The sequence below is a fragment of the Lepidochelys kempii genome, chromosome 15 (genome assembly GCF_965140285.1).
Source record: "Lepidochelys kempii isolate rLepKem1 chromosome 15, rLepKem1.hap1, whole genome shotgun sequence".
Classification (NCBI taxonomy): domain Eukaryota; kingdom Metazoa; phylum Chordata; order Testudines; family Cheloniidae; genus Lepidochelys; species Lepidochelys kempii.
In genome coordinates this window covers 13,528,393-13,556,061 of record NC_136394.1, presented here as the reverse complement: position 1 = coordinate 13,556,061, position 27,669 = coordinate 13,528,393, and the positions used below count along the sequence as shown (strand labels likewise).

The following is a 27,669-nucleotide window of genomic DNA, read 5'->3' as shown; positions in this document are numbered from 1 at the left end:
TAAATATGATTAACCATCTGGTGCTAGAATCACATTAAAAAGTAGAAGCTCTATACCATTGCTAAAATGTTTTAGCAATTTGGGTTCATCCAATATGGAGAATACCCTTGAATTTACTGTCACTTATAAGTAAGGATATGATTTAGTCACGGAGGTCATGGATTTCCTGACTTTAATGGACCTCTGTGACTTCTTCAGCTTCAGCCCCCTCCACAGGGGCTGCAGGCCAGGGCTGGAGCTGTCCTCCCCACAGCAGACAGGGCTGTCAGTCCCACTCTTGGCAGTCGGGGCCGGAACTTTTCCCCCCACAGCAGCAGGGGCAATCAATCCCCTCCTGCTGGTGATTTTTAGTAAAAGTCATGGACAGGTTGCAGGCTTTTGTTTATTGTCTGTGACCTGTCAGTGACTTTTACTGAAATAACTGTGACAAAATCTTAACCTTACTTATAAGCATAGTGCTGAATCTTGAGGTAATTCATTGCAAGGTAGCTTTTACCCTACCATAGCATGGCATGCACTCACCGCCGCAGCGCCTCCTGCTGGTTACCTCGGGAATTAGCTCTTCCAGCTCCAGAGCGCCTCCTGCTGGCTGGTGTCTTCCTACTGGTACCTGCTTCCTTTCAATCTCCACCACTGTACTTCAGGCCCCGCATTCCCACCCCAGCCCTCGGTGCCCCTTCTCTGGGGTACTGCGCCACAGCCCTGCCCCCAGACCCAGGGGTCATCCCCTTCCTGGGGAACCTCAGTCCTAAGCCCACCTCACCTCAGTGACCTACTGCCAGTCTTCATCTACCCCTTCCCTCAAGGGCAAACTGCAGTCTGAAATGGCCGTTCATCATTGGCAAGGGGGTTGGGCCTGCTGCTGCTTCCTTCCCTGGCTGCTTCCCCACAGCCCTAGTACCTCCTCCAGCCCTGAAAGCAAGGCCTCTGCCTGCGGGTTTGCCAGGCTGGTGCTTCCCTACCTCCTCCTGTCCTTCCCCAGAACTGCACTGTCCAAGGTACCCTTTTCTCTATCCAGGAGCCAGGTCCATCTCTTTCTCCAAGGCTGGAGAGAGACTGGCTACCCTTTCTGGTCTACCTTCTTTTATACTGGCTTGGCAAGCCCTGATTGGCTGCCTCCCAGCCTTTTCTGATTGGCTCCCAGCCCCCTCCAAGGGCTGGGTTTTAACCCTTTCTGAGCTGAAGCGCGGTGACTGCCCCACTACACATACATCAACATTTTCCTGGAGGGAGATTTTTTGGTTCCTACTAAGTCATGTTTCCATCAAAAAAGTATAATGATAGTAAAGACCGAGTGCCATCCAGTCCTGCCATCCAAAATGTTGTTGTGAATACCGGGCTGTCTGTTAGACAAGATTTGATCATGTTTAGAGGCTAGGATGAAAGGTGATGTGTACAGTGTCTCTCAGAATGTCACCACCGTGGGAGGATGTGCAGCGGGATTATTGTTTTGGAGAAGCCTGTGATGTAAGAAGGAAACATCTGGAGAAATAGTAAAAGGAATAATCACACTCGTGATTCAAAATGCTTTGCAGCGAGTAGTTTATTTGCCGTGTTTGTTCTTTCGTGCATAGGTTTGATTCTTGGGCTGGCATGGCGCTGGCTAGAGCAAGTCGAATTCAGGACAAATTGAACTCCAATGAACTGAAGAGCGATGGCCCCATTTGGAAGCACTCTACTCCCGTCCTCAACTGCTTTAAACGAGCCCTGGAGATCGACAGCTCCAATCTCTCTCTCTGGATAGAATATGGCACCATTTCCTATGCCCTGCACTCTTTTGCATCCCGACAGCTGAAGCAGTGGAAGTTAGAACTTCCCCCTGAAGTTGTGCAGCAGGTGGGGGTCTAAGTTAGAGCTGTGTGAACTTTTTGAAATGCATATTTAAATCTTATAATGTTTCTGATTAAAGCATTCAGTACTATTGGTGTGGAATTGCTACACTGCATGGTGACTTAGCAGCATTGCTAGTCACAGCTTCCACCCAGCTCTAGTAAAAATAAACATGTAACTTGCCAGCGTGAGCACTTTTTGAAATTTTTGTTAGTTTCTTCTCAAAATTAGTCTGTCTGAGATTTGAGCCTACTTAGACTCTTCCTCCAAAGATCACTCAAAAATGGCAGAACCAGCAGGAAAAAAGCCAAATACTTATGAATTTGTAATGAACTGCAAGTATCTACAATACATTTACTTTCCCTGTTACTAAACTTCATACAAATTACTTCAGAATAAGATGAAACACCTCTTTTTAAATAGGCAAAAGACCAGAAAATTGGGCAGCTCACATTTGTACCCACACATCATCATTTCTCTTGTGTCATAATGAGGGTTCTCTTTTTGTTACATTTGAGTTATTTACTTAAGCTCATGATCAAAACTGTTCAATGACAAACATCTCAATAGCATTTTCAAGGAAGTAATTTATGTGATAATTGACCCCTGACCAACAGCCATGCATAAATTATCTTGATTGTGAAATTTTCTGCTGATCCAAGGCAGAAAAGCAACTTTAATCTTTATAAACTTGGTCACTAGATATAGATAGTGTTGTATCCCCCTCTTTCTGACTGATACATTTATCTTCCATCCTGACTCTCAAGTATCAGATTACAGTGAAGGAATGGAAATTTGAAGGAAAAAAAAAGAAGGTGAATTGTCTCTGGTCTGTGAGCTGTTAAATACTCAACAAAATCTAAAGTTCCCCAGTATATGAATGGAAGAGAAGGTGCAATGAGAACACCTTCTCCTCTTGCCTTCTCGAAGGCTCTCGTCCATCCTGCAAAGGTTCTGAGAAAATGTGCTCTGAATCCTATTCCTCAGCATGAAGTTAAACCGTAATTACTTTTCCAGCAAAGGTAACTAAAGAATATGCCAGACAAAATATGGAAGAGGAGACTCAAAGAAACAGTACTGGTGTGAACCACTGTGTGGAATTAAAATGAACTTTCTTCCATGAGCTGAGTGGAAAAAAGGTCTTAAAATATCCTGTTGCAGACAAGTAGATAAATCACAATCTCTGGAAACAGAGAGAGACTTTTTTTTAGATAACTTTAAGCATCAGGAATCATGTAGGGATATATGGCTTAGTTGATCTTTCTAACTGAAAGTTAGATGGCTTCTCAGTGAATAAGATGAGCACCTTGAAGTGAATCAGTATAAAGAGTACTTGTCTCGCTCAGGAGCATAGTATGTCACTGGAGAGATTTGGAAATCATAGAATCACTTGCTGTGTTCAGACTGCAATAAGAGGCATGCAACGCGAGCCAATCAGAGTTTGTTTTGAATCTCTCCCCCACTTTTTTGTTGCTTTTTTGTTGCTTTTTTTTTTTTTGAATCTCTCTCCGCTTTTCCATGTAGTTTGTTCAGAGGCATATCTTCTCCTAAATCTTACTGGGGTTTTACTTGCGGAATGAGATATGAATTACTCAACTTAAGAAATGAGGCACTGTCTTAAAGACCATTGTTCCACCCAATATCGCTACAGATGAAGACCAAATGGCCATTACTTGAGTTTCTGAAGAGATCCATTAAAGTAATACTGTGAAATGGAAGGTGTTTGTGTCCTGAAAGCAGGAAAGAGTTAGGACTGCCTGATAACTTAACTGCACTGAAAGTTAATTGGTTATTTTCTAATCTTTTATATTGTCAGAATTTTAAAAATACCATTTTGTGATCACACAGTGCTAGATGTGTGAAAACCAAACTCTCAGTTAACTCAAGGTAGTGAATCATTTTCTTCAACACTTCTTGAGCTAGGCACAAAAGGAGCTGAAAATCTCATTTGGAAAACATGGGTCTTGGGAGGATCCCATGTTCAGAGAAAACGTATCTCAAGAGGCATAGTCATTCTTCTTGTCTTTTATTCAAAAGTCTCTAAGAGGCTCTAATCCTGAGTTAGGTGAACTGCAAAGAAAAATAAAAACTTGAGCTGAATTTCTGTGTTGAATGCCCCCATTAAGGAAGTTCTGAGGGATGTTCAACACAGAGTGGTGTTCGGCCGTCTTGGTAGATCTTGGTTCATGGAAGCTATCCCAGATGTCTCAATACAATTCATGGTATTTGTGATGTCACAGAATGATGCATTTTGGCATGTCTTCAGTGAATCAAGAGGTTATAAAAAGGTTCCACTAAGGTGGGGAAAGAACGTCTAAAAGGTTAATTATAACGTTGAATGTCTCCCACAACTTGGTTAGTGCGGAGCTTAACAAATAAATCTGGACTTAAATTTTTGCTTTGCAATTTGTCTTTGTATATAAAATGTTTTCTAGAGCAAATTTGCCCCAAGGGTTGGAATTCAGATTTTTGTCTTGCAGTAAAACAATCAGAAATGAACAAGGGTGTTCCCATGAAGCAAAATGAACATTATATGAGCTGTTGATAATTTGGATTATAAACAAAGTGGTGGCTGTCAGCAGCCATACTCCATAGCAACAGATGATTTACTGAAATAGCATCTCTAAACAAACATGTTTGTGGAAAATGCGCTGAGTTGATTTGAATTCATGAAGGCTAACTTCAGTGAATCTCTGTGCCTCCCAGAAAAACAAAATAAACATACAGTCAAATTTACTCATCCAGGTTCTTGCTGCTCTTTAGTGGATGCTATGAAAAGTATCTTAGCGTGTTCAGGATCTCAACTTCTCAATTCCTATTTATTCATAAAATATTAAAACTAATGGTGAAAGGTCAGACACCTAACCAAGGAGATTACACCAAATCAATTTTTCGGATCCTGTTTTTAGATTTCTTGCCTCTTCTAACGATAATTTGGGAAGGTGGTCATTGTAGAAAGGGAAAGAAATCCAGGGCTCTTTCCTAGCAAAATTGTGCCTGATTGGCATGAGTTCTCGGATACAACAGTGCCAGAATTAGTTATTTATTTATTTGCAATTTTGTAGTTAGACAGATTCATCTTTTTAGTTGGCCACATACAAATTGTGATGTAGTTATTGAGAGGTGAGAACCATAGGACATGGTGATGTTGATATTAAGAGTATAAACATTTGCTAGCACCTCTACTCCCATCTCTTCCAAAGCTCTCGAGGTGTTAGCATCCCAAATGTTAATGGGAGGAGATTAAATTACATTTTCACCTTTCTCAGTTTTGAATGTTCCCAGGTTTGAATATTTACCACCTTCCCATTCTGTATTTATATATGTAGTACCACCATAGAAGTGTGCAGAGCTTTACACACATAAGAAAAAAAGGCTCTTGACTATGTTACTGCTCTTAGTTACATTGTAACCATACAAGGTTTACTGTGGACTGCCATGTAACAGTGTGTTATTACATCTCTAAAGATTACTTGGTAATGAAATCTAAGAACTCCAGAATTAATTACCTTGAAGCCTCAAGTCATTACAGTCCATGCCATTCTTCACAATAAAAACATGCTCATTACTGTCTTGTAAACCTATCACAGTAAGGTACTTATTAAGGAATTGAATGGACAATACTTTAATTACCATTTGTAACAGAGTTATAATGTGGGTACAGACCAGCCAACTTAAGTTTCCATGCACCAAACCAGAATTTTTTTTTTTAAATGGTTTCACTCTTCTTTTTAAAATGAATGTGTTATAAAGGTATAAACCTTTGAAAAGGCTAAGCTTTCAGTGTAACAAAAGGTGAGTTAGAACAGCATGATTCTCCCTTTTAGGGATATATCGGTTTAAAAACAAACACAAAACCACTGTTGTTGTATACCAAACCATAATCAAAGGGATTCTTCTTAAATTAATTATGTAAAAGGGGACAGATGTGTTTTCTGTTCAAGTTCATAATTAATATTTAACATTATATTTAAACTCTGTAAAATAAAGCAACACGTTTCCAGACAGTACTTAAGACGCTGTCATTACTTTATATTCTTAAATATTTTTTAGTTCATCCTCGGGGAAGGCTAACCTTAATTTATGCTGTTTCATTTTGTAAAAATCAATACTGCTGCCCTGCTTATGAGGCTCAAAATCAGATTCTTACCAACTATTATAAAATGTATTTTTTGTGAATTCTAATGGCCTGTGTTCTAGTAGACTATTAGTTGCAGAGTTAGGTAAATATCCTTAATTCTTATTTTTAAATATATGTGTTGAGAGAATTGCTTACAATGATGGAAAAGAAACAGAATCACTGTCTGTTAATTTCTCCACAAGTGTTTTACATTTATACATTTTTTTTCCTTACCACTTTATTTGAGTCATTAATGTGAGAAGGCCTTTAACCGAATGAAACACAGATTCATATGCACCACATTTTATGAGTTTTCAGAAGCCATTTGGGTAGTTGGATACATTTTATATGCTCTGCCATTAAATCCAAAGGATTTTTAAATAACCTATTGCTTTTGTGAACTTTCATATGCAGCAGAATAAATTTCAACATTGTTCATCCCAGCTAAGGGTGAACTCATGTTTTCAGCATCTTGTCCCATTGCAGATGGAAGAGCGTCGAGACAGCATGTTGGAGACAGCCAAACTCTGCTTTACTTCGGCATCTCGCTGTGAGGGAGATGGAGATGAAGAGGAGTGGCTTATTCACTACATGCTGGGAAAGATTGCAGAGAAGCAAAAGCAGTCTCCAGCTGTCTATCTGCTTCATTACAAACAGGCAGGTCACTACCTCCATGAAGAAGCTGCCAGGTATCCAAAGAAGATTCACTACCATAACCCACCAGAACTGGCCATGGAGGCATTAGAGGTAAAATGGAAAAACACACACAAAAGCTTGGTGCCAGGTCTACTTACTAAACTGAATCAGAATTTAACAGCTGTTACCATGTTTTCAGTGTGTTGAAAATGTTGCCACACACGCATAGTTTAACCAGTAGACACCATTTTCTGTTTTTAAACCTCTGTGTTTTAAAATTTTGTTTTTTTCTCCCATTAGTTGAAATAACGATAATCATTATTATTAGAGTAGTGGCAATAGATGTGCATTGTACTTTCGAGATGGAAATATATTCAAGGCAAAAACCAGGAATCAAATGGAATTCCTAAATGCTTGCATTATAAAGCCAGTTTATAGGTATGGTACTGGTATCAGATAATGCTATTATTTATCACTTATTTAATAAGAGTCAAATTCACTTTACCCACATAAAACTCATCAGTCAGACTTTGAGGTTGAAATATAGGTGATTGGGGTGAAATCCATCCCCTCGCCCAGAGGCAGGGCATGAGCCCATGGGCTGATGTAGTAGTCACAGACCCTCTGCATCCATGGTGCAGCTTGTTAAGGACATTGGCTGTAGTATGTATCCAATGACCTCCTCCCATGTCTGTCCTCATTGCTTCATTCCATTGCCTGGAGGGAGCACATTTTTGTTCTGAAAACCTGTGCCGTTTACTTGACTGGGATGAACAGGAAATGTCCTGATGGGGTACATGTGACAGCAAATAACTTGCTCTGCAAATCTCAGAAATTTTTGTAGAGCAGGGCCTACTTCTTGGAACTAGTTTCAGAATTCTGAGCTCTCTCCTGATTTAATGGACTGTGTTTTGTTTTCCTAGGTTTACTTCCGGCTTCATGCCTCTATTCTGAAACTTGTGGGGAAGCCAGACTCTGGGGTGGATGCGGAGATATTACTTACTTTCATGAAGGAGGCTTCTGAGGGACCATTTGCCAGGGGTGAAGAGAAGAACACTCCAAAAGTTACAGAAAAGTGAGTGCTAACTTCCAGAAAATACTCTGAAAACATGCTTTTTCCACAACAAGTAGGCTTTTAATGTAAAGATTATTATTTGTGTAGACATCTACATAGATTCAAAACAGGTGTGCCACAAACTATTACAGTAACAATGAATGTGCTGTAAACCAACAGAAGTCCCAAATTGTTAAGACTTTAACTCACTCTTATGACATCTAGTGTTCCACATCATAGAACTTACATTATTGATTTTTCTGAGATCTCTGCAATATATAGGCACAATGTAAGGAGGAAGGTTAACAAGAGACGGGGACAAGCTCATCTTTGGATACACTGGTGAAACCATTATTTTTGATTAATTAGCAGATGCTTTACTTAAAAATCCAGCTTAATTTATTGACAGGAGCCCTCTAGCTTTGGTTTGTTAATGGCTATAAAGTAAGATGTCTTGACACAAACCATTGATGGGGATCCAGTTTGCCCTTTTTCATTTCTTTCCTGTGTCTTATGGTGAAAATCCATCTTGTTGATGTTGCTCATAGATTTGATTATATACAGAAGATAATGATGCAAGAGGAGCAGTCTGTTTCCATTTAATTTACATAGACACTGACTATGCTAATACTCTTCCTTTTCATTTTTGTCTTCTTCCCATCTACCCAGGGAAAAGACTTGCATGATTGATGAAGACTCTCACTCTTCTGCTGGAACAGTACCAGGCCCTGGGACTTCCCTCCCCTCATCCTCTGGTCCAGGTCTGACATCCCCACCTTACACAGCCACTCCAGTTGACCACGATTACGTCAAATGTAAAAAACCCCGTCAGCAGGCAACGCCGGATGGTACAGTCCCTGTTCTCAATACTGCCAGCACAGGGAGGTGCTTTAATCATGGGGGGCTTGACCTGGGAAGATCAATCTGCTCATTTCAAGGAGGGTGATGGGTCTGTGGTAACACGGGCAATATTGCTGCTCATTAACTTCATAAATTCACAGTGGTCAGAGCTTTAAATAAAACATTCAAGGTCGTCACCTCCCACCCAAACTAAATGGGAATGGGAGTGGGATGGAGTATGTGGCTATTAAATGGTCCTTCAGTAATGTGGCATATCTCTAGAGCCAATCATGTACTACTTGAGCTTATGAGGAAAGACTTGGGTTTAATTGATACCTGAGGTTGTACCATTTCAGTGCTTCCTTGACTTGGTGAGAATCTGAGCAGTTCAGTTAACTTTTTGTGATGTTCCATCCAAAAAAATCTCACCAGAGTTTATCCCATTTGGAATGAGGCAGGTGGCGACTGTCTGAATATATTGCTTATCAGCACAAGGTGATTTGCATGGTGGTCTAATAGACTTCATCTTTTAATTTTTTCTTTATTATTTACAACAACTGGCTAGCAGCACATTTCTGTGGATCATAAAATAACAGCTGATTGGTTTAGAAAGAAAAGTAGTAGGGCAGTGTAGTGGTGTCGTTGCAATACAAATTAATAGAAATCTACTATTTAGGAAACCTGACACTATCTTTTGGCAGGCAATTTTGTTTCAACATCACCACACTGGTGACCAGCTTAGCTATCTGTCCCTCTAGATTTGTGGCTACCAACATTCATGAATAAAGTACATATTCTGCAGAGTGCTTCTGCAGGTGAATGTTGATGGATTACAGCATCCTCCTTGAGGAACTGCTCTTCCTGATCTGAACTTATTTCTTTTGGGTGGGCTGCTTCCATGCCTGTCAACATTTCAAAAATATTTAAACCATAAAAATGTGACCCAATTTTGAAACCAGTAGCTAAATGTCCAGTACCCGACAAGGTGTATTTGTTTGCTTTTCTTCCCTACTAATAAATAACTTCTCGATTAAAACCAGCAGAGGGTTTTTGCATTTCCTTCACTAACCTGAATATTTAAAAGTTTGTTTTATCCAAACCTTCATTTCAGTATGCAGTAATTCATTCACGGTTTTAACAGAGAGACGGACAGAGAGTGTGTGTGTGTGTGTGTGTAATATGTATGTACATACACACGCACATTAGTGTGAATGAGTTGTATATAGGTAGGCACTTATACTGCTTTAGCTGCTCTGTGTCCTTTCTCTACCAGTCGTGTGTGTGTGTGTATATAAGTAAAATATAAATGAGAGAGAGAATAGGGATAAAGATTTAGGGCCTGATCCAAAGCCTATTAAAATCAATGGGAGTCTTTGCATTGACTTCAGTGGGCTTTGGATCAGATCAGACTCATACAGGATGTGCCTGGAAAGCAAGAAGTTTCTTTATGTAGCTAGTATGCTTTGGAAATCATTGGACAGTCACCTCTATTTGTTGGCAGGTACATTATTTACTTCTCTGTTGTCAGCCACATTCATTAGCAGATAGTTTTTGCCCTGTTAGTCAAAGATTCTTCTCGAATAATTCTGCTGTTACTTGGATGTGGGGCCAGTCATGACCTGCTTTTTTCCCCCCACTCGTTGTGGAGACTGACATTGCAAACGAAAAATGTAAAAAAAATTAAAAAGTATCCTAAAATAATATGCACTGTGCGATCCAATTCTCTGTCAGACTTCATATGCATAGGCCCTACAGCTTGCTGAAATGTTTTGTGGAGACAAATGAGTTGTTGCAGTTCATGTCATGAGTGCATTCACTCACAAGAAGGTATAATGGGTGATGGCATACTAATTTCCTGATGGGAGGAAGGTGGGCTACTTAGCAAAACCAAAAGGTGCAAGCTAAGGAGCTGCTACATCCATCAGGGCTGAAGCAGCAATTATAGGAGCTGCAAGCCTGGCATAGCATAGCTGTTGTCACAGCTATAGAGATTGTCAATTTGTAGAAGAAGCCAAGTTAGGGTGACCTCTTGGAAGGTAGAGTGTGACTATTACAGGTAGAATTGCAAAGCACTGCACCAATCATAATGCCTTATAAATTGCTGGCAAAGCCAAACTACAGCAGCAGCACACTGAAGAGCCCCAGGAAATTAAAATGTTTGCCTAGGGCTGCTGTTGCAGATGGAGGAGTGCTAACAGGTTGGGAAGCTCAGAAGTGACTCACCTTTGTGTGTGTGTGTGTGTGTGTATTACTAATATTGCATTGCTTTGCATTAATTTGCATAATACTTTTGTTAAAATATGTACTTTTTAAAGTAAAGTGCTACTGACATCTTTAACGCAACCTAATTGCCGCAGAAGTGTGGTGTCTGCATTTCCATTATACTGTTCCTAAAAATAGTCAATTGCTTTCTTTTTTTTTTTTTTTTAACTTACTACTTTGGGGAAACTTTTTGCTATTCTGACACCAGTTGAAATGGCCCACACTGGCATTGTTTGTGAATGAAATAGTTTGGCCCAAATTCAGTTCAGTTATCTACCCTAATTGTCTTAGTATTTTTATGTACTTTTTACCATGGCACCTGATAAAGGACAATAATATAAGTGACTACAATAGATCCCCCACACAAAAATCCCCTCTGCCTGAATTGCCAAAAGCGAACTTAGTAAATAACTCAGCAATGGTCCATAGTCAAACAAATGCTTTACCCAAGATATCTTGTACTGTACCCTGAGGTCAGCAAACTGGCTGACTTCTAGAGAGAGTGAGTTCATCCACAGACAGGAGCCCTTCACTGAAAATCACTGGACTCCAATCCTCAAGTGTGCACCTCTACACAGCTAAAATGTAAAGGGCAAGCATTTATTTTCAGGTGATGTAGCTGTAATGTCCATATAGTACTATGTAGTGTAGTTGTATCCATTTTGGTCCCAATATATTGGCGAGATAAGGTGCGTGAAATCATATATTTTAGTGGACCAACTTCTGTTGGTGAGAGAGACAAGCTTGCACCTTATCTCTCTCATATTGTACTATAACTGTCCAGCATATTTCTATATCTGTGAAAAGATGGACACGAAATTTGGAAATGACTGCTATAGTGTAGACCGTTTTGAATCCCTTTTGCATTGGTTTAGAATATCATGCTTTAGACAAACTGGAAAATATAGAGCAATAAAAGCTTGTAGAGTAGTACAGTACTTTACTGTACAGTACAGTACATACATTTCTAGCCCTGTCTCCCTATGGCAGCTGCTGACCTGCATCTTTCCTTCAGGAGGCAAGAAATATAGCTGAGCTGCAGCTAGTGTTTGCTGGCAGTTGTGCATGCACAAAACAGGTGGCTGCTTCTCTGTGCTCTTTCTTACTCATTCACCAGGCAACATCTCCTTTTCCCCTTTGTTGTGTTAGCCCAGTCTCTCCTTTTCCCTCCCCTTCACATTGCTGGTTTTGTAACCCAACAGAGTAAAAATCTGAATTTAACAGTGGATGAACCAAATGTAGACCTCTGTTGTTTACTATTTTAAAATAGCAGTCTGGGATTAAATAGGACATTTGCCTCACCTAGGATATCACTATGATTAACTTACCCAGCTAGAGGGCCAACTTTCTACTGAATGCACAGTGATTAAGCCGTGGATATGTGCAGCTCTTCACAGAGAGATGGGGAGAAAATACAGACTCTCAACAGTTACAGTCTCAATGTATTCAGCTAATCCCTGTTTTAAATATTGAAGTTAATTCAGAAAGAGAAAAAATAAAAGGTGTATCTAAATAAAAACAGTTATCCAAATAAGAAATCTAGTTCCCAGAGAGAGAACTGAAAAGTTTGTCCTTTTGCTGTGGCATCTGTCTTTTGAATATGTTGATGTTCAGCTATGTATGTATCTATCAATGAAGTGTTGTGAGACAGTGCAGAAAATGCATGGAATGCCCATTGCTACTGTAATGCTGAAACATTATATTATTGTTGTCTTTACCCTTGTCATTTACTGCCTTCTGTTCAATTATATGTGATTATCCTTTTTTTATGTTTATCTTTGCTTGACTGCTTTTGCAACCAATATTGCCCGTGCTGCCCCTAACCTTTATACAGTTCTGTTCCCTAGACATTTTCTTCCTGCTTTTACCTGTCACGGCTTGCTTCAATAATTGGCAAAAACTGCATGTTAAGCTCACTGGGAAAGGCTACTTGCTTCGTGCTGTGGGAGGAGTCCCACTTCATAATCCGCTGGTCCTGTGATTCTGCAAATGATGTAGAGGTGTGCAGTTTCTGTGAGAGTGGGATTCTCAAGATATTGATGAGTCAAAGGTGATCCATGAGGATATTGTGCATCAACTTGTCACTGGTGCCAAGAATTTAGTGAGACTCAAAGAGAGCGGACATTTAGATGGATAACCAGAATATCCAGAGTTATAACAGTTAATACAAACAGAGTTTTGGAAGGGATACAAAATCCTCATGCATCAGAGTTTAAACCAATCTCTCACTATTAGAGATTAGAATGAAACCTTCATGGCGGGAGATAATTGTACATTTGACTACTGTTGTGATTTGCACCTGCCTCTGTGGCATCTGGAACTGGATGCTCTTGGAGACAGGACATTGGACTAATGGATCCAGGATGGCAATTGCTATTATCCTGCTTTTTTATCCTTTCTGTAATTTAATCTATTTAGCGCCCCTATTTTAATGGGGTTGAATGAGGAAAAAATCTGAAATTGATATTCAGTATAAAAATTTATAAGAAGAACCTGACCAGATAAATGGAATGTTGATGAGCCTCTGTGCTCTGAGATTGTTGATGGTAGAAGTATAGCAGTTGTTAGAGTTACTAGTTACTAACATGTATCTAATGATTTGATGAAACTAGACCCAATCCAGGATTACATCTTTGACTCATTTTGTAAGGGAAGTCCCTTCTGTACGTGGAGAGAGACACTCTGCCTCAAGTGGTGAAGCTGCTCCAGTGCAAAACTCAACTTTTTATCTTTTTCTTTTAAAAAAAAAAAAAAAATTAATTACATGAAAGTGCATTTTGATTCCAGATTTGTGTAGTGTCAACTATTATGGCTGGGGTCTATTTCAAGAATCACAGTGGTATGGGGCCAAGTAATCCCAAATGTTTCGACTGCATACCATTGAAGATAAACGTGTGTGTAAGCTAGAGTTCTTTGAGTGATGGTCACTAAGTGTATTCCAGTCGAGGTGCATATGTGTTCCATGCACCTGAGATGGGCAGATTTTTTGCTTGTGCTGCGCCTTTCTCCTCCTCCCACTCTGAACCAAGGGCATAAGGGGTGGTGCAGACCTACCACTTTTCCAGTTCCTTTCTACTGCATGTGGTCTGAGACAGAACTTCTCTAGTGTCCGTAGCTTTAGCTAGTGTTCCTGTTCAAAAAAATCAGATGCTGTTAAGTTTTAGCAGTTTTAGATAGTGTAGTTAAAGTAGTTCAGAGGTCTGGGGGCACCCCCACACAAACACCTCTCCCCCCATATGGGGGTGCCCTGTATGCCCAAGATCCCAGGGTGTGCAAGTCCTATCCCTGGGTCTTCCTGGTCACCGACTTCCACACTGCATGCCTCTATTGCCTTGGGGAAGCTCATAATCCTTCTAAGTGTAGTATCTGCCCTTGCTTTCCTTGCTGAACCCATCAGTCTCATGAATTCAGGCTTTCAAGATTCCTGATGGACAATTGTGTGAGACTTCAGTCTTATTCTGGCCCATCACACTCTTCTGCACATCAGACAGAAGCATTGAGAAGCACCCCTTTGATCATGGTGGTCTCCGCCTCCAGGGCTGCTCAGGGCAGAGTTAAGGACTCTTCCAAACAGAGACATGAGGAGGGTAAAAGCAAACACTCTCACAAGACACGTGCGAAATCTCCTGCCAAGTCCTCACCGAAAAAGAAGACCTCCTTGCTGACAACTTCTAGGTCAGTAAGACCCCACACCTTGATATGGATGTGTCTGGAACTCCTAAGGAGCATGGTACTGGTTCCTTGACAGGGAGAATCAAGAGTCCCCCAAAACAGTTGATAGCCAAAGGGACAGACCTATCTCTGGTAGTGACAATGGAAAGAAGAACATGGACACATCCTACACTGATGGTACCAGCATGAAGAGATAAGAAATCATTGTTACTGAAAACCACTGTCCTTCTGAAACCAGCACTGCTAAGGGACAGAAACTGGGTCCACTCTCCATCAACAGACTAGATACTCTATCCCGGAGGACCTTACTATCTTTGCAGATCTGGAATCGCTGATACTGTCAGATCCGGTCCTAACCACGGACCTCCTGACACCATCACTTCACCACTCTCCTGTACTATCAGCCAACCAATACATAATGAGACCTGGTACTGATGGCGCCACCCATCAACATAGAGGCCTTATTTTCTTCCACTTAGTCTAGAATTAGCGGGAGAGCTTCACCAGCTTTAAGGAGGCAGGAAGTCAGCCCTGACAGAGTCTCCAAAATATCATGGGTGCCTTCATATTCTCATAGGAAGGACTGCCCACCTCAGGACCAATGGTACCCTCCTCTCTGGAATCCACCCCATTACCTCTATTATCCCTCGCACTAGCCTTATTAGTGTCCCTGAGATCCGTCTTTGTGACTCCCAAATTTTTGAGATCTCAATGAGAGGCAAGGCAGGATTGCCACCTGGGAAAGAACCTCAACTTAATCAGGAACACTCTGAAGAAGAGGAGAAACCCATATAGCTGGAATCATTCACCCTGGTGGGATGATTATCATTGTCCTCATCAGATGAGGTGATCACACAATCACCATCACCACCTGACTATAGGCAGTTCCAAGACCACCTTGGGAGAATTGCAGACACGCTGCAGATACCTCTGCATAAAATGCAGGACATCACTCATGAGCTGATAGATATCTTCCAAAGAGCTGGTCCGAGGAAGGAGGCACTGCCTATTAATGAAGCCATTTTAGAACCAACCAGAATGGTCTGGAATACTCCAGCTACTTGTGCTGTCATTCTGAAAAGAGCAGAGAAGAAATATTTTGTACCATTGAAAGAGATGGAATACTTACTTACTTTTCATACTCCGAACTCTGTAGTGTTGCAGGCTGCCACCAAAAGTGACAAGCAGCATCAAACCAGATTTACACCCACAGGTAAGGAGGCCAAATGTGTAGACCTCTTTTGAAGAAAGAACTTCACTTTGGTGAGTGTACAGTTTCATTTAGTGAAATAGAACCAAGCTTTAAAGTTGAAATATGGTTGTATTAATTAATTAGCCTCCTAGTCAATGGCAGCATCTATAATTATGAGAAGGGATTCATGGCTCCAATCCTCCATATTTACCAAAGAAGTCCAATCTACTGTGCCTCTGGATCTGCCTCTTGAGAGAAATAACCCATTCAGCATGAAAAAAGATAAATTTGTTACATACCCTTAAAGACCCATGAGCAATTCTTCACCCTCTGGGTATCTATACCCTGGGGCCACAGAGGAAGTATCTTAAACCTCAGTCTTACAGGCAGCGTCCAGCCCCATAACCATTCTACCATCAAAGGATTTATGAGTTCCTAGCAAACACCAAAGATTACAACCCAGTAAGCAGAACTTCTCCTCTTCATTCTCCTTCCAGCCCTAGCCTCCCACCAGGAAATCCTTTTCATGGGGCTTTCAGAAGCCAAGAATCAGGCCTCTGACACATACACAGGACTCCTGCACCCTATTTGAAGGTCATCTAGTTCACTTTTTCTCAGCATGGCACCGAATAACGTCAAACAGATGGGTTCTAGAGGTTATCACTACTAGTGATATGACAGAGTTCCTGTCTGTTCTCCCTTCAGAATCCCCTTCCATGTCCCTCTTCAGTGACCCCTCTCAGAAGAAGATGCTCAGAAAGGAAGTAGAGTCCTGCTCCATCTGTAAGCCATGGAACTGATACTGCTTCAGCACAAGGGAAAATATTCTACTCAAGATATTTCCTCTTCTCCAAGATGAATATACCAAGATTAAAAACTAGGAACAATATAATCCACAAACTAGTTTGGACCAGTTGGGGAACAGATGCTCACACTTTGTAGACAGCCACCTTGGTCTCCATCTTAAGAACATAAGAACGACGTACTGGGTCAGACCTATGGTCCATCTAGCCCAGTGTCCTGTCTTCCAGCAGTGGCCGGTGCCGGATGCTTCAGAGGGAATGAACAGAACAGGGCAGTTACCAAGTGATCCATTCCCTGTCATCCAGTCCCAGCTCCTGGTTGTCAGAGGCTTAGGGAAACCCACAGCATGGGGTTGCATCCCTAATCATCTTAGCTAATAGCCACTGATGGACCTATCCTCATGAACTTATCTAATTCTCTTTTGAACAGTTATTCGTTTGACTTTCATAGCATTCCCTGGCAATGAGTTCTCCACGGGTTGAATGTAGATTCAATGAAGAAGTACTTCATTATATTTATTTTAAACCTGCTGCCTATTAATTTCATTGGGTCAACCCGGTTCTTTTGTTACATGAAGAGTTAAATAACGCTTCCTTATTCAATTTGTTCATACTATTAATGATTTTATAGACCTCTAATATATTCCCCCTTAGTCGTTGTCTCTCTTCTAAGATGAACAGTTCCAGTGTTTTTAATCTCTCCTCATATGGAAGCTGTTCCATACTCCTGATCATTTTTGTTGCCCTTCTCTGTACTTTTTCCAATTCTAATCTATTTTTTTGAGATGGGGCAGCAAACAGAACTGCAAACATTATTCAAGGTGTGGGCATACACTGTGGATTTATATAGGGGAATTATGAACTTTTCCATCGTATTACCTAACTCTTTCCTATGGGATCCTAACATTCTGTTCATTTTGGTGTTTGTTTTGTTTTGTTTTGTTTGTTTGTTTGACTGCTTCTGCACATACAGCAAATGTTCTAGGAGAACTATCCACGATGACACCAAGATCTCTTTCTTGAGTGGTAATAGCTAATTTAGACCCCATCATTCTGTATGTATAATTGGGATTATGTTTTTCAGTGAGCATTACTTTGCATTTAGCAACATTGAATTTCATCTGCCATTTTGTTGCCCAATCACCCCGTTGTGTGAAATCGCTTAGTTAAATAGAAAGCTGATTGCAAAGAGTTACAATCTTGAGTAATTTTGCTTTCTCGGCAGTTGAATATCTGGCTTCCTGTCTTCACCCATATTTTACTATTACTACTGAAGAGAAGCAGCAGTAATACAAGGGTACAATCATGCAATAACACTCATCTATGGTGATCTCAAAACTCCTCCAAAATGCTGCCTTTGGTCCAGGAATCTTTTCTGGTTAGTTGCCAAGCTCTCAAAACCTTGGGACTATCAGCAAAAACCAAGTGGTGCAGAGGCTTTGGGGAAAGTAATGGAGGTAAAGAATCAAGGCCTGATCACAGATCCTATAGACCAGCCATCTAGCTTCACCATGGCACAAAAGCTTTGGATCACAGCAGACCACATCAGAATTTCAAACAGATGTTTGTAATTACCACTACTCAAATGGAAAATGAAGTATAGCCTGATATGTGAATGTGGAGAAGACAGCCAAACCAGGGAACAAACTAGTGAACCACTGCCCTCTAAGATCTTTCTCTGAAGGGAAAGCCTTGATTTATTCCAGGTCACCTGAAGCCACAGAGCAAATGACAGACTTGGATGTTGACCTTTTAATGTTGCTTTTCAGGTTGACATACAAAAGAAAAAGAATCCTCAAGAAGAAAGTAGGCTGGAGGCCCATACTAGATTTCAGACAGCTGAATGCCTTCATCTGCCTCCTGTGGTTCAGATGATCACCCTGGCCTCTATATTTCCCTCTCTAAACAAACGCGACTGGTTCACAGCTCCTGATTTAAAGAATGCTTATTTCCACACCAACATCCACCTAGCACACAGGAGGTTCCTTCAGTGCACCCTCTGTTTGGACCATTACCAGTACGGCGTGATCCCCTTCTGTCTTTTGATGGTGCGATGAGTGTTCACAAAGGTGACACTGGTAGTGGCAGCACTTTTGAATGATCAGGGCACGCCGCTATTATTCCGGTACCTTGAAGTGCTGGCGACTCCTGGGGAAGCTGTACCGAGACGTTCAGAGGGCAGTCCTATCTTTAGTCCAAGTCCTATGTTCATTAGGACTCCAAGTAAATAAAGAAAAGTCCATTTTAGCTCCTGTGCAGATTATACATTTTATTAGAACAACCCTGGATTCGATCAGAGCCAAAGTATACCTGCCTCTGGACAGATTCCAAGCTATGAAGGAGCTCATCATCAGCTTCAACTGTGCCCTCAGACAACAGTATGATGCTGTCTCTTCCTCCTACATCACATGTCCTCTTATATGTATGTGACACTCTTTGAGACTTCATCTCTGATATCTACATGTGTGGTTGTGGACAAAGCAGTCTCATGTCCCCACAGTGTTCTGACTTAGCTTATCTGGTAGGAAAACAGATTAACTGTGTGTGTGTGTGTGTGGTAGTGGGGTCTCTTCGTCCCTCCCCAACCCATGAAAAGATGGGTCACAGACACCTCCGTACTAGGCTGGGGAGGCCATCTGAATGAACATGTAGCACAGGGTAGTGGTACCCAACAAGAATCACAGTTACACATCAACCTCCTAGTTCTGCAGTCTGCATGAAGCCTTCACACGATTTCTACCACTTATTCAGACCCTACATGTTCAGATCATGTTAGACAACAGGGCAGCAGTTTATTATATCAATAAATAGGCAGGAGCAAGATCCAGCCTTCTTTGCATAGGATCTGTCAGTGCCCTCCTTCCCCTCTGCTGAAAATACTTCCAAAGGTTATTTGTGGTACAAAAGGAACTGGAGGGGTAGTAAGTTTTCACCACCCCTTATGCTCTCAGTTTGGAGCATGAGGAGAAGGATGCAGACCTGGATCAAGGGACATTGCTAGCAAAAATTTCTGGTCTTCAGAAATGGAGCGCACACATACCTCAAATGGAATACACATAGGGGCCACATATCTCAAAGAACTCCAGTTACTGCCAAGGTAAGTAAAAATACTATATTCCACATGCAGTAAATCTGTGAAACCACAGCCTTTGAACAACTATCCTTATGGAGTGGGAAAGACTGAGTCTGACACTTTTGATAAATGTCATCAGTTGCCACTCCATAAATATGATTGTTCAAAGGTTTTTCTTTACTTTAAAATGGAATGGAATACATATGTCACATACCAGAAAAGCTTTGTGTACCGCTCACCTGTGTTTAAGGCTCTTAGTTTTAGCACCTTTTTCTACTGCTATCTGAATGTCTACCCCAGTTGAAAGATCTTATAACTACTAGAACCCATGCCCTTCCTTCCGATGTCCAGGATAGTATTCTAAAGAGGAAGTTGTATGTTTTACCCTTTCTTCTCTTTGAACCTGGTATCTTCCCACAGATATAGCTACACCTAGGACCTTCTCCCCATTCTCTCTCATCTCAAAAAAGAGTTTCATGGGGTGGAGTGTGGGGAATCTGTCAATCAAGTTGAATAGCAACTTCATTGATAAAAACTAAATACCTCATTAATACAACTGTAAAAAGGCTTTACTTTCTTACTTTTCTCAGTTACTTACTACTTCCTTTGCAAGGACCTTCACAGTTTCATAATGCAAAACAGATTCTGCCAGTCAACATGCTATTCTAAGAGGTTTACTACATTATACTTATGCCTTTGCATGTAGCCTCTTGTCCAGTGCTATTGTATACTTGCTATTTCAGGCCAGTCTCACATTTTTACACACCATTGCCCTCTTCTTTTTTCATTCCTGCCATGCTAGTGAACATCCACAGTTCAGATGACAAGGTATATTCCATATGTATACTGGTATATGTAAAGAGTTCACATCAATGGAATAGAGTGTTGACATAGAATAATGATCTCCTGGTCCTAAAGAAGTGCTGAGACAAAGAGAGACACTGATCCTTTTTCAAAGTTACATTAAAACATCTTTTTTTCCAAATAACTGATAGGCACACACAAGTGTTTTTATTTGGATATTAGTGAAATAGAGTGGCAATGGCTTCCTGTGCTATTATAGAATAGCACTATTCTACTTTGGTTTATGGATCAGCCTTGTGAACTTCAGTCAATCAGAAACTAGATTAGCCTTGGCATACTTTTAAGAAGAGAACTGAGATCTAATAGAAGTTCTAGTTCTTTAAAATGTCATAGGTAAATACTTTCTCTTCTGCCACCTGAATGACTAAAAAGGGTCTTCACCAGATACAATGGAATGGAAATTACTGCAGTGTTTATGAAACCTCCCTTCCCTTCCTTGCAGTCTATGAACAGTGTTAATTCCTAAGTTTGAAACTTGTCTGTAAAGGGTCCATCTGCATTAATTTTTCAAATCCTGAAATTATCTTTCTAGCAAGACCTATATTCAGATATGTTTCTGTAACAATACGTAAACAGGACAAAAGGCACTTTTCCTTTCTGCTTGTCCCTCCTGCACACTGGGGCTCAATGTCCGAAGATATGAGGAGAGAATTCTTTGCTGGAGCAAAGCAGAATTTTTAAATATTATTTTTATATGTAAATGTACATCTGAAGTCAACTGTAAAAGTTTAACACAACTTTGAGGTCTGCTGAATTCCTCTACTAAACAGCTGTGTTCACTAAGCAATATACGGTGTCCTCTGAGAAAACATAAATTAATTTTAACTGGTGGTGTGTGGAAATAATACACTTATAAATTTTCACTCAATACTCTTTTTCATTTTGTGACCCAGATAGTTTTGGAGTTTTTGTAAAAATGTCTAAGAAATGGCCATTTTCATATTGAAAACAGATGAAATTTTAAAAATTGCATATTTTTGTTAAAGTTTGAGGTTCCTCTCATTGTAAAATGGTCATATTTTCAAGTAAAAAACAAAGTTTACAACTTTCCTATTTGAAGTTATTTTACATTTGGGAAAAGGAAAGGGCTTGTTAGTTTTTGTGTTTTGAAACAAAAATTACTTTTTTACTGAGGTAAAATTTTATTTTAACTTTTTTACATCCTTCTAGTCTTAACCAACCAATTATTTTTCTTTTGTTTCTGGAGGATAATAGTAAACAGAAATCTTAACCCTTCTGGTATGTGTGATATCCCAAAATTATGCACTTTAAGATGTCTCTAGTGTTGCGAGATTAGAGGATTTTCATGGAAGAATAATTGTCCTGGATTCTTCATTTGCAACACGGCGGACATCTCTCTGTTTCCTCTCCTTAGCCTCCTCCTTTGGACTCTGATTCAACAAAGCACGTAATTATGATTGGGATTTAGTCAAATTTAGTGGGACTGTTCACAAGCTTGAAGTTAAATACATGTATGTTTGCAGGATTGGGGCCTGGGTCTTTACCAAACACTGCTTGCTCTCTGATGTTTCTACTGTATAACTGAAATCTTCTCTCTGTCCCTCACTTGCTCTTGATTCACATTTTTAATGTTTCCTGCCCAACTGTACGAATTAGACATTTAAAAGAGTTCTTATAATAAAGTTTAGATTTGTGCGCACAATTCTGCAGTACTTACCAGAGCTGCAGAATATATGGCGCATTGGCAATTGTTCTCTTCCTCTGCTGGATTCCAACCACAAGGCTCCCCTCTTTTAACAGAATGTATTAAATTACCACAAGCAGTAGATAACAAAAATTTATCTCAGCTTTTATTATAGAAACATAATATCAATAAAAAGACACAGCCGTTTTAAACTTCAGTCTTCAAGACCTGGGCGTGTGTTTGTCACATATCTTGCCTCAAATAGGCAGAAATTCTGTTCCTTTCAACGTTTCTTCTCATTCACCTCGTCACTCCTGAAATGTCTCAGTGTAGAATTACCCTTTTCCCAGTACGCTTTTCTAATAGGTGGCCTTTTAAATTTGGTGAAATTTGACCATTTGGCAGTCGGGTGATGCTTGCTGCATATCTCTACCTTTCAGCTGGTAAGTGTTCTGATTATGCTTTCCTTTTCTCATACCACTGAAGAGAGGACACCGCTCACACTCCCCTTTGCTCTCTTCTCTTAACCCATCAATTTAAATTCTTAATTCTAATCCTTAAATAACTTATTTTGCCCCTTTCTACATTTCTGCTCTCCTCCTCTGGCACACACTCTCTAAATGTCTTCAAACGCTTTTTTCTAAGGTTGGTACCTTCACTTTTACTACCCCCATGCCAGGAATTGGCTCCCTCTTCTTGTTTACCTAGACTCCCTTTCCTCCTTCAAATCCCTCTCTAAAGTGCAGTTCTACTCCAAAAGGTGAATATGTAAAAAGACACCTTCATACTCCGCAGATCTGCTCCCTTTGTCATGTCTACTGAGTTTAGTGACAATGGGTAAGATTTTCTAAAGTACCTAAGTGACTTAGGCACCTGAGACGCAGTGATTTCTCTCCCACCCCCCATTGACTTTTAAAATTTTACCCTATAAATTTTTATGGTCTTGTACTACTGTTAGTGCTGCAGAGACACTACAGTTGTTAGGATGTGAGTTGGATTCCATTCCTTTGCATGCTCATCAACAAATTGATTCTTTCCTGTCAGTTACACCTGTGCAAACATATTGAAGGCATTTGGTGTGATTCTTTGCTAAGTCTCTTCGAGGCACAGCCCAGAACTCACAACCTTGGAAGTGGGAGGGCAAAGGTGACTTTACCCCACCTTTTCATCCTCCAATTCTGGGCTGCTGAGAGGACTGTAATGGTCCTGTAGGATAACATTGGGATCCCCAGGGGCTGCTTTAAATAGAATCCCCATAATGACCCCATCCTCGGCATACTCCCTTCACCAGGCCTTACAGTGGGGACTACACAATTGTGTGTACATTGACTGTAGCAAAGGAGAGAATCTCTCACATTGAGTTTGTGCAAGTGTTGCTGAAAGCATAATTTGGAGTTCTATAGGTGTCAAGAGTGCTTAATTTGGGACCTTCACCGCTGGTGCTGGTGGATGAAATAGAAAGAACACAGCTTGATTCGCAGATTCTAGGCTGAGTTTGCGGGACTGGCAGTCAGACAGCATGCCTTTGCTTGTAAACTGAGCACATTTGATATAGAAGTTATTGGAACAATAAAGAAGTAGCTTTACAATGCCACATATGCTTTACATAGTCACTTCTAAAGTTGTTTGAGAAATGGAAAAAATATTCATGAAAAATGTATCCCTTCCTATCAGAAAAATCCTGAAACTTTTCAGTCAGCTCTAGTCATTTCTCAGAATAAAACTGCATTTTAAAGCTCATGTATTGTTATTACAGTTGTGCCAAAAATGTATTAGGTACTGTACAAACATACAGGAATGTACAACTCCTGCTCTGAAGATCTTCTAGTCTAAGCTTTCAGGGGTCTTTCCAACCCTTAATAGTAATCCCCTTTCCTAAACTACTAGGCCATATGTTACCTTTTTTCTTTCTTAGCTCTTAAGACTTTTTTGGCAGGGAATGTTTGTAAATTTCTAGATAAACGTAAAGCACTGTATATGTTTTAATTATTTCTTAATAATCAAAGCTAATATAGTCTTGACACCAGTCTCTCTCTCTGGGCTCCTGCTCACACTCTCAAACTGAACCATGCAGATGGCTAGTCTGGCAGTCTGACATCACAGTAAACTCTCATGGAAGGATCACAGTCCAGAACCTGAAATTGTTCCTGGCATGGGAGAACTGAGAAAGTGATTCGCTTGTCTTTTCTGGGGGGGAGAGAGTTCCTGGTGTTGCTCTCTAGCAGTCATCTCTGCTTGATTAGAGGAGTGACACTGATAGGCTGCAAAGAGAGCCATGTACAGCCCTTCTTGACAGTGGGACAGTTGCAGCAATAGGAGGCATTTGAGGGTAGGTAAAGAAGTAAAAGGAAGTGGGGGGAAATGGGGATTCCTGGAAGACTCCCCCTTCCCAAAATTATCCATACAGTCAGTGCTGAGTTGTCTAGTTTCATGGTTTCTCCTATCAGTAATGCATGCCTGTTTCCATAGCACTGTCCTACAGATTTTAATTACTGCTAAGGTAGTTCACTTACATCATGACTCACAACACCCTGTCCAGAAGAACTCTAAGTCTGGAGTCCTTTTATTCGTAACTAATGTAGTGTCTTTGGAGAGGCCTAATTTTGGAACCCCTCGCTCTTGTTCCCATTGTTATTTGCAGTGCAGGTTCAAAGTGTGTCCAGTTTAGGAACTTCTTCAGATGGCGGCTGAATCTTGATGCACTAACGTATATGTTTTAAGGTATTTTGAGCAGAGAATATCTGTAATGTGTGAATATTAGCACTTCCCAGCCTCTGAATTACTATTAGTTGAATCCTGGCAACAACCTAATAATCTCAGACTCTCATTTTACAACTTTTATGCTGAATTTCAATAGCAGCTGGGGGTGGAGTGCATTGAATATGTAAGTTTTTTCATTTCTATTCAGACCACCCCTTATCTTATCCTAGTGTCACCTTGGTGTGTACTCCAAAGTAATGCACACCACCATGTAATATATTAATGGTCAAAGCAAGTGAAGGAAAATAGCCATGCTCACATGCCCTCTACACAGTAACCCTCTCTTCTGTGGTTGCTTTGGAGCCCATGAAAAAGAAATGATGACACCATATTTACCCATATCTTCTACTTAGCAGTCTTGATTTATTTAAATATTAAAAAAATCAAGTGCCAATCTTTCTAAACATTTTTTGGAAATGTACACTGAAAATGAGGAAGTTGACTCAGAAGAAATCATTAAAAATGTCTTAGATGCAACAGTACAAAACATCCTCTTTCTCCCCTTCCCCCCTCTCCCCCCAAAAAAGAAGCTTGGTCTACACTTGCTTTACTTCTGAAAAAATTTCTGTTGTTGCAGCCCACCATCTCAGCTCCATCAGCAGAAGCAATGTTGAGAGTCATTGGATGGATGTTTGTGTTTTTACCACTATGTTGTGTGCTCAGAGCAGGGTTAGATGATGATGTGGTTGAAATATTGGGTATCTGTCTAGCTAGTGTAGGAATAGCCCAAAGAGAGAGTGGCACATACACTCATGCATACCTACATATGTACACTTCTTTTTAGCAGAAACTTCAAGCTGGGATTGCTAGTTAGGATTTGAAAAGGAAGACTTCACGTTTGCTCCCTTGGGATGAAAAACTTCATTGATAAGCGGGTATTTGAAATATAACATGCTGGCTCAGAGCATCTGAGCATCATTTTTTATGCTGAGAGAGGTTAGTTAATTTCCTAGTAACTGATGTAGCCCTCACAAACTCACTGTACACCAGCCATTCTTGATTCCCATTCCAACATTTTGACTTTTTATCTGTCACAGGCTGAACATCAAAACTAACTTCAGTGCTTATGGGATAATGAAACATTTATAGTCTCGCAACTGCTGTATTTTTGCATCTTCAGTCTTCTAACTCAACCTCTAACCTGCTTCTGAAGCAGATGCCTGAGTTTCTACCATTTAAAAAAAAAATCTGTCAGATGAATTGCTGTAAATGTGGAGTGTGTTGGTTGTCTATATCAGGGTTTTTGTTGTTGGTGCTGTCATTCAACCAGTCTTTCTGGATGTTACAAAACTGCTAAGAACCACTGTGGACAAGAGAAAATATCTTTTATTTTATCCCCCAAAACTTTGCAATCAATTTCCAAACCTTGGAAGTTTAAAACATAACTTCTTTCCCCCCTGACACCGACCAGGCGTTCAGCTATATCCACATATATCAAAGAACATTTTTAAAGCTCTACAAATGAGTCATGAAAGTTTGACTGACCTCCGTTCAGAATCTTTCCTCTCCCATTCTTTTGTAATGATATCATTTCTATATAAAGTCTGTCATCACTAACAAACTGTAAAACTTTCTATTAGGAAGCCAGGAATGCCCTCCCCCAGTTCCTTTTTCCAGGTGCAGTTTCATAGGACCTATTCACTGGATAGACAGGTTTTCTTCATGTGCCAAATGAAAAACCCGTAGATTGAATCAAATTGCATTATAATCTTTCTGGAATCAAAACTAGTAATACCTGTACTATAAGTTGAGGTCTGGGGAGAGGGTTTATCTGGTTAAGACAAATCCATAAGGAGCGTCTCAGCACTCTATTTGTACTGTGTAATTTGTACAGAAAGGGAAGGAGTTATTTATACTGTCAGCTCCTCTCTGTTGAACCTCTCTGTTGGTGAGCATTTTTCATTTTATTCTTGATCATATCATGAATAAGAATACAGAGAGACTGCATTGGTCTTCAGTGTCAGATACGTGTCAGCCTTTCTGCATGCTGTTAGTTGTATGCAGCTTTTTTATCAGTTGAACTAATCCTGTCCCTGGTAAAGGGACTAAATTCATCCATGGGCTTTAGATATAGAGAGAGATCTGTCTGCTAGGATTTCACATCAGATATTGAATTTTGCTGGTGGAAAATTGTAGAAAAACGTGTTTTTTCCCATCTGAGGAAGAAAATATGTATCTTTTTCTGTAGTTGTGTTGTAGTTTTAGAGCCTGCACATGGATGGGCTGTTCCAGTTCCAATCATGAAGATATGCTAGGTTGTCTCTGCCAAACCCTGACATAGTGACTAAGGATATATTAGACTGGTCTCAGAGGTATCTGAGAAGTTTTCACTTGTTCCTTTATTCTAGGGTACAGTTTTTATCCCACTGTAATCACCACCTTTTACAACTGTTTCATGTGCTGAAACAACTATGGCTGAAAGGGCTAACAACCCCCTCCAAACTGTAAAGCAGTCAACAGGTGCGATACATTACTCTAATCAACTGTACCCACCAAAACTGAATCACTTCCCTCACACTTCTATCTGCTAGCCATTGCTTTATTTGTGCAAGGGCTTACCAGGGCTGAGCCCTGGCACCTCTAGTCTTGGCAGTTCATAGCCCTGGCTCCCTTGGGTTTGCCACATCAGTTATCAAAGTAAAAAAATTGCTTGTGCCCCTGCACCTCTTTCATTACTAATTAAGGTTTGCTGCTAGCCTGAAGTCCAGGAATCTTGATGTCTATCTCAAACCGAAATCTTAGCAAGATGCTAAGCAGATGACCGTTCCGTGGACTGTATCAAACTCTTGTCAAGTGGATGATGTCAGTGATCATTCTGTTAGGTCTTTTGCATCTCTAATTACATTGATCTTCTCTCCTTTGCAAGAACTGCTTCCAAAAATTCTTAGAAATCTTGATGTTCAAGGTCTTTCCCTAGC

At 40.4% G+C, this 27,669-nt stretch overlaps 1 protein-coding gene across 4 annotated transcripts in view; it reads left to right on the top strand.

Annotated features, from left to right (window-relative positions):
* CABIN1 (calcineurin binding protein 1) overlaps positions 1–27,669 on the top strand; it is a 206,308-nt gene that overhangs the window by 47,434 nt on the left and 131,205 nt on the right. For 2 of the 4 annotated variants that reach the window (XM_073312662.2, XM_073312663.2), the window contains exons 24-27: positions 1,575–1,836; positions 6,437–6,697; positions 7,510–7,661; positions 8,310–8,488. In XM_073312662.2, the coding sequence (XP_073168763.2) occupies positions 1,575–1,836; positions 6,437–6,697; positions 7,510–7,661; positions 8,310–8,488 (854 nt within the window). Of the gene's footprint in view, positions 1–1,574; positions 1,837–6,418; positions 6,698–7,509; positions 7,662–8,309; positions 8,489–27,669 lie in introns of all 4 variants that reach the window. The other 2 variants (XM_073312664.2, XM_073312661.2) reach the window with 2 other exon arrangements.